Below are 14,252 nucleotides of genomic sequence, written 5' to 3' on the forward strand. Positions count from 1 at the left end.
CTTGAAAGACTTAGAAATCTATGGATTTACTAGAAAAGTCCTTGTAACTTTCTAGCCTTGTAGAGAGTTTCTAGAGGAAGTTCTTATCTTGGAAATATTAAGGATTTCTACAATTATTATTTACCCACTAGGCCCTAGATGACTAGTATAAATGGGAGGTTCATTTGTAAATGCATCAATCAAGTTCTCTCTAATATAAAAGCTTCCTTTAGCAAATTCCTCGTCTTTCTTATCTAGCATTCCCTTAGTAATCTTGAGTGTAGTAATTTAGATTTCAGGCTGACTTGGCATAGCAAGATCATGAGCAACTTGTCAAGTGTTGCACGTGCGCTTAGTTTAAGACTAAAAGTGTGACAACGTGGTATCAAAGCAAAGGTTGTGACTAACGAGGGAGAATTCTCATTAATGCAATAATTAATTTGCCTGGGTTTATGCTCATTAAAATAAACTTTAAAGGAGAATTCTTTTTACTGGCCAATTTTTTGTTTTCTAATGGTCAATTTCAGCCGTCTAAGCCATTGCAAACGCAGTGTATTTTTTCTATTAAGTACTCTCCCAATACAGTAAAAGACCACATTGTATGTGTTATAGCCCACAATTGTCAAAAAAGAGGGATGAAGGAATTATTTAGAGTTTTGTTTCGTGTTTATATACTTGTTGCTTCGTTCTGATAATATGGTTTTTTACTTTATTAATTACTATCTTAATAAAAGTAAAAAACTGTCACGTCCCAAAATACCCCCTAGACGTGATTGGCACCCAGCAAACACCACCCGCCAGACGAACCATATATCATACTCTTAATCATTTACAAAGGACTAAAAGAAAATAAGTGCAGGTCCAACAACGTTATTAATGATAAAATGCGAAATAGTCGCCAACCAAATCCATAATCGATTTATGAAAACCAACCAACGCTAAGATAAAAAGAATCTCTAGCCCACATCCCACGCTACATTCACGAGCATCTAATGCAGTTACATTTAGTTCGAGTGTTTCGGCATGTAAACCCAAAATAAAAGAAATAACTAGAATAAACTAGATAAAGCTCTAAATGGCTCGCTTCACTAACAATGCAGCTGGCTCGCCTCGCAAGAATGTAATCCTTCATTTAAGTCTTCAATTACACCTCGTTTCGTCGTATAGTGTCCGTAGGACACGTTAGGACGAGAGTTTAGTTATATATAAATATAACTCAAGAAGATCCCTCGACCCGCTCACTTCAAATACCCCCCGGGAATGTTGTTAGAAAATACAAACACACAACAAGCACAAAAATATTACACATGAATATATCATTATATAATAGCAACCAAGGTCCAAACGATCGTTTATCAAATATATTATATATCTCAACACAATTTACACTACGAACCGTCATAAGTGGCGTTAAAGAATTAGTCAACACTATGAATCCACGGCAACATACACAATGTGCCAAATATGTCGAGAACATACACAATGCCCCAATATCATCAAGCATACACAATGCTAAGGGAAGCATACACAATGCCCGATATAATCAAGAAGCATACACAATGCTAAGGAAGCATACACAATGCCCAATCATCATGGCTCACAGCTATATCACATCACAAAACAATTTATAAAGAGAGTTTTGGATTATTTGAAAATAAAGTATATGCGGTTGGCCTTAATGACCACCGATTCTCGCATAAGCACACGCCGCCCCAACACATGGACAGTAGGAAAACATATTTTTAAAACGGGTTTTGAAAAGCAAGTACCCAAAGCTTAAAGTCTCACTTACCTCAAATTCACAATTCAAGCACACTTCCCAATAAATCAAAACTGCGTTCTCGAGTCTCCGACCAGTACCCCTCAAACTACACAAAAATGGATTTAGAATGGTCAAAACCCTTAGGGTAAACCACTTCTATATTTTTAGAGGCTTAAACGGTTAAAGTCAAATTTTAAAGGACGAAAACGCCCTCTGGTCAATGTGTTCAAAACCCGACAAGACTTATGTTTTCGGAAAGGCCTTAACGAGAGGATTCCAACTATATATAGAAGTCTAAAATCCGACGCTATTTGCCCTTTCAAATCAATGATTTTGGTTGAAGAACCCTAGAGCTAAACCTTCTCAATTCCTCAAAATATCCCCATGTTTTCATCTTAAAAATTCACCCCTAATTATGTAATAAACTTAAATAAAAGACTAGAGTAATTACCTTGATGATTTGGAGTGAAAGTTCTTATTTTTCTCCTCTCTTTTCTTCTCTTTTTCTCCCTCTCTTTTCTTTCTTTTACTGGTTTTTCCCCTTCTCTGTTTTCTGGTTTTTTTTTTTTCACTTCAGTTTCTTTTTCCTCTTTCACGTCTTATGCTGAATCCTTTATATTTGTTTTTTTTTTCCTTTTCCTTTTTGGGCTTGGCCCACTAAATTACTTCTTTTCTATTTTTTTTTTCTTTTGATTTCCTTCTTTTATTTAAATTACCAACTAAGCCTAAAAAATAAAATATATATGGGTTATTACAAAAACTGATGTGTTATAGCCCTTAATTGTCAAAAGAGGGAAAAGGAACAACATAGGTTTTTTATCGTGTCTATGAGCTTGCTGCTTGGTTAGAATCTGTTGCAGATGCATTGTGGTTTTATACTTTATTTAGTGCTCTTAATAAAATTAAAGCCACATTGCATGTGTTATAACTCACACTCGTCAAAAGGAGGGAACAATGGAATAGTTTATAGTTTTGCCTCGTATAAAGCACACATGTGTTATAGCCCACTGTTATGTATCTTGAGCCTAATTCAACCCCAAAAGCTAGCTCAAGAGTTGAGTATTGCCCAAAGCCATATTAAAGAGACTACCCATCCATTATATGGCCAATGTGGGACTCTTCAAGTTGTCAAATTGTGCTTTGATGCTTCGTTGGAATGCTTTGCAGACGTAGTGTGATTTTTAACTTTAGTAGGTACTCTCTTAATAAAGTAAAAAATCATGTGTTATAGCCTGCCATCGTCAAAAAGAGGGGAAAAAGAATAGCTGAAAGTTTTACCTCGTTTTTATGTGCTTGTTGCTTCAATGGAATTTGTTGTATACGCATTGTGATTTTTTACAGTATTAATTTCTCTATTAATAATTTAAAACTAACATTGTATATGCTACAGCCCACAATCGTCACAAATAGGGAAACAAGGAATAGCTTAGAGTTTTGCCTCGGGTTAAGCACGCATGTGTTATAGCCCATAATTGTCAAAAATAAATAGCTTAACAATGTGGTTTTTTACTTTATTAAGTTCTCTCTTAATAAAATAAAAAACCATGTGTTATAACCCACAGTCGTCAAAAAGAGGGAAAAAGGGTATAGCTTAAAATTTTACCTCGTGTCTGCGCTTGTTGTTATGTTGAAATCCTGCTGATGCAATGTGTTTTTTTTACTTTATTAAGTGCTCCTTTAATAAATTAAAAAACAACATTGCATATGTTATAGCACACAATTGTCAAAGAGAGGGAAAAAAGGAATAGCATAGAGTTTTGTCAAGTAAGCATGTGTGTTAGCACACAATTGTCAAAAAGAGGAAACAGAGGAATAGCTTAGGATTTTTCTTTGTGTTTATCTGCTTGATGCTTCGTTGGAAACCATTGCTGATGCGATGAGATTTTTTACTTTATTAACTACTCTCTTAATAAAGTAAAAAATCATGTGTTATAGCCCACAATAGTCAAAAAGAGGGAAAAGAGGAATAGTTTAAATTTTTGCCTCATGTCTATGTGCTTGCTTCTTCATTGGAATCTGTTGCAGACGTAATCTGGTTTTCTACATTATTAAGTATTCTATTAATAATGTAAAAAAATGACATTGCATGTATTATATCCTACAATCATCAAAAATAGGGAAACAAAGAAGAGCTTAGAGTTTTGCCTCGTGTCAAGCTCACGTGTGTTATAACCCATAATTGTTGAAAAGAAGGAAAAAGAAATAACTTAACTTTTGCCTCGTGTTTGTGTTTGATGCTTCGTCGCAGACAGAGTGTGGTTTTCTACTTTGTTAAGTACTCTCGTAATAGACAAAGAAGCCATGTGTCTACAACGATTGTCAAAAAAGAGGAAAAATAAAAATAACTTGAAATTTTACCTCTGACCGTGTGCTTGTTACTTCGTTGAGATTCGTTGCAGATGGAATGTGATTTTTTACTTTATGAAGCATTCTATTAATGATGTAAAAATTAACATTGCACTTGTTATGCTCACAATCATCAAATATTGGGAAAAAGGAATAGCTTAGAGTTTTGCCTTGTCTCAAGGACGCATGTGTTAGAGCCCATAATTGTCAAAAGAGGGAAAAAACGGAATACCTTAGCATTTTGCCTCATATTTATGTGCTTGATGATTTGTTGGAATCTGTTGCAGACGCAATGTGTGTTATTACTTTATTAAGTACTCTTTTAGTAAAGTAAAAAAAAAAAAAAAAAAAAAAAAACAATGTGTTATAGCCCATAATAGTCAAAAAGAGGAAAAATAGGAGTAGCCTAGAGTTTAGAGTTTTACCTCCTGTCTATGTGGTGGTTGCTTTTTTGGACCCATTGTAGACCCAATTAGGTTTTTTTACTTCATTAAGTACTCTCTTAACAAGCAAAAGCCACATTGCATGTGTTATAGTCCATAATTGTCAAAAAAGAGGGGAAAAAAGAATAGCCTAGAGTTGGTCTCGTGTCAAAGCACGCATGTATTATAGCCCCTATTATATGATTGATGCTTCGTTGCAATTGCATGCGCAATGTGGATTTTTACTTTATTAGGTACTCTTTTAATAAAGTAAAAATCATGTGTTATAGCTCACAGTCGTCAAAAAGAGAGAAAAATAATAGCTTAGAGTTTGACCTCATGTCATATGCTAATTGCTTTGTTGGAATCCACTGCAGACGCAATGTTATTTTTTAATCAATTAAGTACTATCCAGTTTAGTTTTTTTTTTATTTTATTTTTTTATTTTTTTAAAAGACTTTATTAAGTACTATCTTAATAGAGTAAAAAATCATATGCTATAGCCCACAATTGTCAAAACGAGCGAAAAAAGAATAGCTTAGAGTTTTACCTCGTTTCTATGAGCTTGTTGCTTCGTCGAATGTAGATGCTAATTTTTACTTTATTAATTACTTTCTTAATAAAGCAAACCACATAACATGTGTTATAGCCCCAATTGCCAATATGAGATAACGAAAGTAATAACTTAAGAGTTTTACCTCGTCTCTATGCGTTTGTTTCTTCACTGGAATCCGTTGCAGACACTGTGTGAATTTTGCTTTATTAAGTACTCTCTTAATAAATTAAAAAACCACATTGTATGTGTTGAAGGCAGCCCGGTGCACGCGGGGTCCGATGAAGGGGCGGACCACATTGTATGTGTTAATAGCCCACAATTGTCAAAAATAGGGATACGGGAATGGTTTAGAGTTTTGCCTCGTGTCAAAGCACGCGTGTTATAGCCCACCATTGTAGAAAAGGTGGTAAAATGTATAGCAGGAGTTTTGCCTCATATTTATGTGCTTGATGCTTCATTGGAATCCGTTGCAGACATAATGTGACTTTTTAATTTTATGAAGTACTCTTTTAATAAAGTAAAAATCCATGTGTTATAGCCCACAATGTCAAAAGGAGGGAAAAAAATGAATAGCTTAGAGTTTTACCTCATGTCTATGTGCTTGTTGCTTTGTTGGAATCTGTTGCAGACACAATATGGTTTTTACTTTATTAAGTACTCTCTTAGTAAGCAAAAAACCACATTGCATGTGTTATAGCTGATAATTGTCAAAAAAGGAATAGCTTAGAGTTGTCTCATGTCAGGGCAAGTATGTGTTTTAGCCCATAATTGTGGAAAAGAGAGGAAAAAATAGCTTAGGAAAAAATAGCTTAGAGTTTTGCCTTGCGTTATGTGCTTGATGCTTCGTTGGAATTGCAAAGGTAACGTTGTTTTTTACTTTACTAAGTACTCCTTATCAGTGTCTAGAAAAGCGACGAGGGCCCGCTTCACTAAGACGAGAAGCGAGAAACGAATTGGTCCCCTTTTTGAAGTGACGCACCAGTTAATACAAAAATAGTTAAAATATTAAATTTGCATTTCTGAATAACCAAAACCTCAATAGCAATACATATTAGGCAAAAATAATTAAGTTATTAATTATTATGCAACTAAAACTGAAAAGAAAAATGAAATAGTTGAGTTTAGGTTCTTACTCTTCTCTGATTTAATAAGTTGGTACTGGATCTGACTGCTTTCAATGGAAGACTTTGACTGTTGTGAAATCTTGGTGGGTTTATACGTAGTTGACAAGATTATCCTCTGAGGAGCTTGCCCCAGCAGCTTATTCCTTCTTTCTTTCTGGGTTCCCTCGCCCTTTTTTTGGACACCTAACTTAAGTTACCATGCATGGTTTATCTTTCTGCAATGCTCAATTTGGCTCAACTTTCTAAATTATGCTCTGTAATGGATGCAGGTATTGGAAGAAACAGGATTTGATGTCTCGAAACTTCTTCAGAAAGATCAATTCCTTGAAATGACTTTTGGACAGCAAAGAGTGCGGCTTTACATTATAGCTGGAGTGAAAGAGGATACATCATTTGCCCCACAAACCAAAAAAGAAATTAGTGTAAGTGAAAATACTTTGTCAAAGAGCCCGTTTGGATTGGCTTATAAGTTGCTGAAAGCAGCTTATAAGCTGTTTTCAGCTTTTTTGAGTGTTTGGCTGGCCAGCTTATGAGCCATTTTGTGCTTAAAATAAGCCCAAAAAAATAATTGGGCCCGTTTGGCTTAGCTTATCTAAAGCAGCTTATAAGCTGAAAACAGCTTATAAGCCAAAAAAATAAGTTGGGCTACCCCAACTTTTTTTTTTTTCTTTTTTTGGCTTATAAGCTGTTTTCAGCTTATAATCTGCTTTTTTTAAGCCCATCCAAACAGGCTCAAAGTGAAAAACTTTGAAAGGCGATTAATATTTCAAAACACTCCCGTGAAAGTCAAAGTCATCCATCAAAATCCTTTTCTTGTGTGAAAGCTAAAATTCCCTTGCTTACTGTTTTTAACAGACGGAGGTATGCTGTCCCCGCTAAAAGAAAATCTTGCTAAATTTGAATTACTGGATGGTCTATTAGTACACCCGTCTTTAACAATGGCAGTAGTCATTTGCTTGCCTTTGTTGACTTTAAGATTATGTATAACAGTTTTGTTTTTAAAAGCCCATGTTAATAGATGATTTCTGAGCTTATTACCTTACTTTGTATGACTGGGTAGAGCAGGAGATTTCTATGAAATTTTACTTGCCATTGAACTTCATATTTATCAGTATCATATGTCATGTAAAATGGTTTAGTGATGAGCCGTGAATAAGATTATATTATGTATGGTGTGTTGTGCTGATACATTTTAGCTGGATGTTTCTTAAGCCATTATTTGTTTGGACATGCAGTGTTAAAACTTTATTTTGTTTTGGCAGGGGGGAGGGAGGAGTTTAATTGAGTTGCTATCGATTTCAAAAGATATGCTGACTTTGCTCTCATGGATTGAGCATGAAGTTGATACTTTAGATGCTATCTATAATGACCATTTTGTTTGGTTGAGGCCTTTAGAATCTTTTTGAAAGTAAATTATTGTAACATGACCATACTTTCTTGCTCTCCCATTTGTTAACATTGATGATCATTCTCTACAAAAAAAGAGTGCATCCTTGCATGCAAACATGTCTATGTGTTCTTACTTCACATATTATGTGGAGCTGGTATGTGAGATTCACTTAGGACCCGTTGGGCCATAAAAACTAATCACCTTTTTCCGGAATAAATTCACTTTATTTGAAAATCTTTGTTTGGTCATGAAAATTTCAAATCCAACTTGACGTATTTCAAATTTGGAAAACAACTTATAACCTATTTTCCAACTCACTTTTCACTTTTGAAGTTGTATTTAAGTTCATTCAACCATGAACATTTTTCCAAATATTCTTTGCAAAAAGTATAACCAAACACCAACTCTGTTTTCAACTGCAACTCCATAAATTTCAAATAAAGTGAAAAGTATTTGGAATCTATGGTCAAATGCCTACTTAGTGCTACATATGTAAAGTTCATTTTCAATTATGAGTGTACGACTGTGACTGCTTCTTTTGTGAGTGCTAAAATTTGGAGGTTTGCCCTTTGAATTTAGGAAATTGCATGGCAAAGACTGGATGAACTTTCACCAGCAAGTAACGATGTCATATCTCGTGGGATGACCGGCCTCAAGCTCTACATGGTTTCTCCATTTTTAACGTGAGTGAAATGCTTATTTTGTAAACCTGGAGGATGTCCTTTGTTTCTTTGCTAATGATTCTTAATACTTCGCAAAGATCTTTGCGATCATGGATTTCAGCACATCAGCCTCCTGTAGCACCTAGATTGGATAGACCTTCAAGAGGTGTGGTCTCTCTTTCTTCATTTCTGCAAATCCTCTCTTCTCTACTAGCTAACACCGTATCTTGCACGTTTATTTCTGTCTTGACTGTTGTTTGAACTGGATTACGTGTCCTCCAGAAACTAGCTTAATGAAGTTCCAATTTACTTCGTGAAAACCAAGTGGGTTGGACTAGAATGCCTGCCAATTTATTTTTCTCCCACTTGAGTTGAGTAATCTTATTTTACTGCAGATTACTTGTATATCTAACATCAAGATAAAGTGGAAACTTTACTCTTTGCATCAAACTATGAGACAGTAAGGTTATTAAGATGATGCTCTAAGTAAGCATTTCAAACATTAAAAAATAATTTGGTCCATATTAAGGGTAAGGTGGGTCTCCCGCCTTTCAGTCCCTTGGCCCTTCTCGTTGGTTAAGTGCATCTATCTGAATCTCTGCATCCCTCCACTTCCACCCTCAAAGAAAAGAGGGGTAAGGGGGGAATACTCATTTCTCCTTTTGGTTGTTTGGTCCTAACAATCACAAACCGATTTGCATAACTGATCCAATTTTCCTCTCCACAAAGCCCCCCAAAAGCTCCTCTGCCATTTTATTTATTGGTAAAGGATATCCGAGGTAGGACTAGTTTATATGATTCAGTGTTGATGGTCGAGGAGAATCTCCTCTCCCCTCTTTTTTCGTGTGAGGCGTCTTGTGAGATCAAGGTATATTTTATTGAAGATGACTTCATGGGGACCCCTGAGATGTAATAAGTACAGGGAAGGTGCACCAGTTCTGCTTCAATGACACTTCTAAGCTCTTTTGCTACCCTCTAACCAAATCAAATGAGATTGATATAATGTTGAATATTCTCCTTCCAACTTTGCCCTGAAGAAAAAAGTTGGCAATCGTGATAGTCACCTCAATACCTTGTATTAGCTATAGAAAGAAAAGCTCAATCAGCATTTTATTAAAAGGAGGAGCCTGCTATGGAGGGGCTGCATTACAATTGTCCGTGGAAGTTTTAACGTTAATAATTTTCATTTAACATCTTGTGATTATAGGATGCTTGAACATTTTATTAAATTAGCTAGCTTATAAGGTTTAGTTCTTTTATGTAGGATTAAGTGTGTGGAATGCAAAGAATAGCTCTACCGGAAGCAGCTCAGTTGTACCTGAGATTCAATTGAACAAACCTGCAGTTGATGCACGTCCCCCAGACACAGGTCCTGGTAAAAGCTTCAGAAACTTCCGGTTTGACACTGCTTCAATATATCGTGCAATGGAAGCTGGTTTCTCTTCTTGAAGTGTAGAGTGTAGTCATGGTTAATTGTCAAGTTTTGTGTGCACATATTTTGTCTAGCTCCAGTCATCACTACATCAGTCATTTACAAAATCTAGGACTCTTCGTGTTAATCCTGCTTAGACAAGTTCATAGTTTTGTGGCTGTTCTGTTCAGGTTTGGGATGTATGTATAGTATGTATGTACAGGAACCTTGTATTGAATAGTGACCATGTTCTTTAGTTAATGCAGAAACACTCCTTTTATTTTGGACACTATCTCTATGTAGCTTATCAGTATCATATTTTTTTGTTTCTTCTTGAGCAATGAAGGTTCTTGCATGGAGCCCTTAAACTGAAGTTATGTAATTTTGGATTTGGCAAATTTCGTATATTATTTGATCTTTCAGCAAATATCTTGGAAGAGTTTTCTTTGAATTGTAGGAAGGCTTGTCAAACAAGTTTGTTAATTGGATCCAAAGCTCGGAGGTGGTGAATCTGGTTGCTGCCTTGTGTGGCATATACAAGGTTAGTACCACTTTCTATATACAATTATTACATGAACTCTGTAGTCATGAAATTGAAATATTTCTAAAGATAGCTAAAATGAAAATCTTACTGATCAATGTCTTCTATGCTAAATACTGTTTAATAATTTCCCCTTACATTGCAAGTGTTCAAAGGATGAAGCCTGGAGGGCAGTTCAATTATTTGAAGCCACGATCCACTTAGTGATATTGTGCTTGAATGCGTTATAGCCCACAATATCCTCAAAAGGAGGGAAAGAAGAGATTAGCTTAGAGTTTTGTCTATGAGGGTTGTTGCTTCGTTGGAATCCGTTGCAGATGCAATGTTGTTTTTTCACTTTATTAAGTACTCTCTTAATGAAGTAAAAACAACATTCGTGTGGTATAAGCACACTCGTCAAAACGAGAAAAAAGGAGTAGCTTAGACTTTTGCCTCGTGTGAAGCATACATATGTGATAGCTCTCTATTGCAGACACAATGTGACTTCTTACTTTATTAGGCAGTTTCTTAATAAAATAATAAATCACGTGTAGTAGCCCACCATCGTCAAAAAATGGGGAAAAGAAATAACTTAGATTTTTACCTCGTGTCAAAAATTCATGTGTCTCATAGTCAAAAAGAGGGGGAAACAATTGCTTGAAGAGTTTTGCATTGTATAAAAAACGCATGTTCTATACACCAAGGATGCCACAAAAAGGGAAAAAGGAATAGCTTAGAATTTTGCCTCTCGTTAAAAATCCATGTGTGCCCGCGATTGTCAAAAAATGGGAAAATAGATTTTAGAGTTTTTTGTCGTATTTATAAGCTTGTTATTTTGTTGGAATCCGCTGCAGAGGCAGTCTGATTTTTACTTTATTAGGTACTCTCTTGATACTTGATAGAGTAAAAGATCATGTGGCATGGCCCACAATCGTGTAAAGAGGGGAAAAAAGGAACAACGTAAGTTTTGCCTCTTTGTCAAAAAAGTATGTGTTATAGCCCAGGATGGTCAAAAAGAGAGAGAAAACAACTTAGAGTTTGACATCATGTCCAAAATCCATGTGTTGTAGCTCATAGTCGTTAAAAAGAAGAAAAAAAAAATAAATAGCTCAGAGTTTTTTGGAATCAGACTCCGGCCTCCGATTGGCCTGAAAATTGGCGGGTTCATCACTAACGGCCTGGTGATTCATGCTAATTGTTTTGCAATGAATAACTTCAATTTTTGAGGTTTTAGGGTCATGAAACACGACTTCATGATATTTGGAGTTTTCGGCGCCCATAGTCGTCAAAAGGATAAAAAAAAAAAATAGCTTAGACTTTTGCCTCATGTCAAAAACGTATGCGCTATAGCCCGTGAATGCCACAAAGGGAGAACAAAAGAAAAGCTTAGAGTTTTGCCTCTTTTACGATCAGGAAACATGACTTCATGACATTTGGAGTTTTCGGTGGGTGTTAGCACACAATTTTTTTTGAAATTCGGACGCCGGACTCTGATTGGCTTGAAAGTTGGCGGGTCCCTCACAAACAGCCCGGTGATCGATGCTAATTGTTTTGCATTGACTAACTTCATTTTTTTGAGGTTTTAGGGTCATGAAAAACAACTTCGTGATTTTTGGAGTTTTCGGTGGGTGTTAGCACACAGGTTTTTGGAATCAGACTACGGACTCCGATTGTCCTGAAAATTGGCGGGTCCATCACTAACGGCCTGGTGATCCATACTAATTCTTTGCAATGAATAACTTCAATTTTTTGAGGTTTTAGGGTCATGAAACATGACTTCATGATATTTGGAGTTTTCGGTGCCCATAGTCGTCAAAAGGATAAAAAGATAAATAGCTTAGAGATTTGCCTCATGTTAAAATCGTATGTGTTGTAGCTCTTCAATGCCACAAAGGGGGAACAAAAGAAAAGCTTAGAGTTTTGCCTCTTTTAGGATCACGAAACACAACTTCGTTACATTTGGAGTTTTCTGTGGGTGTTAGTACACAACTTTTTTGAAATTTGGACGCCGGACTCTGATTAGCTTGAAAGTTAGCGAGTCCATCACAAACAGCCCAGTGATCGATGCTAATTGTTTTGCATTGACTAACTTCATTTTTTTGAGGTTTTAGGGTCATGAAACACAACTTCGTGATTTTTGGAGTTTTCGGTGGGTGTTAGCTCCCAGTTTTTGGGAATCGGACTCCGATTGGCCTGAAAATTGGTGAGTCCATCACTAACGGCCTGCTGATCCATACTAATTGTTTTGCAATGAATAACTAATAATTGTTTTGCAATGAATAACTTCAATTTTTTGAGGTTTTAGAGTCATGATAGACAACTTCATGATATTTGGAGTTTTCAGTGCCCATAGTCGTCAAAAGGATGGGAAAAAAAAATAGCTTAGACTTTTGCCTCATGTCAAAAACGTATGTGCTATAGCCCGTGAATGCCACAAAGGGTACGACTGTTCAAAACCGAACCGCAACCGATAACCCAACCGCAAAATAGGTTTATTGGTTTATTGGTATCGGGTAATTGGATTAACGGATGGGGAATGGTTTGGAATTTTATAGTTAATGGCTTAACGGTGAGGGGGACGGTTTCCTCATTTTCCTTATCGGTTAGCCGTTAACCCATTAAGAATAATCAAATTATAAATATATCCCTATGTATATAAAGTACTAAAGATTAGAAATACTAATCTTTGAGCCTAAAACTCATTTTTCTTCCCGCAACATGGTAGCAGTTTCTCATTTTCCTTATTACTTCTGCCTGGTGTTTGTTTCTTATTATCTCATGTAACCAACTAGAATCATTCAAAACATTTTTACTTTCTTTGGATATTTCTTCCCTTTTCTATGGCGAAGATGAGAACGAGATAGAATTACTAGTGGTTGTTTGAAAGAAATAAATTTTCTTATGGACATTGACACACTTTAGTATGAAAATCTCATACTTAATCTGCACAGTTTATTTAATAACGGTACTTTAGTGAAAATTTAATTCGTATTTCCAATAATTTAAAATCATGTGTCCCAAGAATACCCACCATGAGTAATACATCCATTTAAATCTTGCGATGTGAAGCAAATAGGGTCAAATGTGAGTTTGCTACCTATACATTATCAATATTGAGCCTTTTGTGTTTTGATAATTTTGTATTGATGCAATAGTCCGAGCAATAGAAGGAAAAAAAAAATCTCATATACTTTATTGATTAGCCGATAAACCGACCGATAACCGACCGTTAACCGCTAAATCAACACCGAACCAACCGATATCTTATTGGTTGGTTAGCGGATTGAGATATTTAAAAATCGATATTCGATAAGTCGAACCGTTAAGCACAATTATCCAACCGAACCGCCCGATAAGCACCCCTAACAAAGGGGGGAACAAAAGAAAAGCTTAGAGTTTTGCCTCTTTTAGGATCATGAAACATGACTTCATGACATTTGGAGTTTTCGGTGGGTGATAGCACACAGCTTTTTTGAAATTCGAAAGCCGAACTCTGATTGGCTTGAAAGGTGGCAGGTCCATCACAAACACCCGGTGATCGATGCTTATTGTTTTGCATTGACTAACTTCATTTTTTTTGAGGTTTTAGGGCCATGAAACACAACTTCGTGATTTTTGGAGTGTTCGGTGGGTGTTAGCACACAGTTTTTTAGAATCGGACTCCGGACTCCGATTGGCCTGAAAATTGGCGGGTCTATCACTAAGGGCCTGGTGATCTATAATAATTGTTTTGCAATGAATAACTTCAATTTTTTGAGGTTTTAGAGTCATGATAGACGACTTCATGATATTTGGAGTTTTCGGTGGCCATAGTCGTCAAAAGGATGGAAAAAAATATAGCTTAGAGTTTTGTCTCATGTCAAAAACGTATGTGCTATAGCCCGTGAATGCCACAAAGGGGGAACAAAAGAAAAGCTTAGAGTTTTGCCTCTTTTAGGATCATGAAACATGACATTTGGAGTTTTCGGTGGGTGATAGCTCACAACTTTTTTGAAATTCGAAAGCCGGACTCTGATTGGCTTGAAAGTTGGCAAGTCCATCACAAACAGCCGGTGATCGATGCTTATTGTTTTGCATTGA

The 14,252-nt window shown here is 36.0% G+C and overlaps 1 protein-coding gene across 1 annotated transcript in view; it reads left to right on the top strand.

Moving 5' to 3' along the window:
• LOC132068021 (mRNA-decapping enzyme subunit 2) overlaps window positions 1–9,944 on the top strand; it is a 14,897-nt gene extending 4,953 nt beyond the window's left edge. Inside the window, exons 5-8 of the mRNA XM_059461478.1 lie at window positions 6,459–6,611; window positions 8,159–8,262; window positions 8,340–8,407; window positions 9,506–9,944. Of these exons, the coding sequence (XP_059317461.1) occupies window positions 6,459–6,611; window positions 8,159–8,262; window positions 8,340–8,407; window positions 9,506–9,690 (510 nt within the window). The 3' untranslated portion in view covers window positions 9,691–9,944. The remainder of the gene's footprint in view (window positions 1–6,458; window positions 6,612–8,158; window positions 8,263–8,339; window positions 8,408–9,505) is intronic.
• The last annotated feature ends 4,308 nt before the right edge of the window (window positions 9,945–14,252 follow it).

Source organism: Lycium ferocissimum, chromosome 8 (genome assembly GCF_029784015.1).
Source record: "Lycium ferocissimum isolate CSIRO_LF1 chromosome 8, AGI_CSIRO_Lferr_CH_V1, whole genome shotgun sequence".
NCBI classification, from domain to species: Eukaryota; Viridiplantae; Streptophyta; class Magnoliopsida; order Solanales; family Solanaceae; genus Lycium; species Lycium ferocissimum.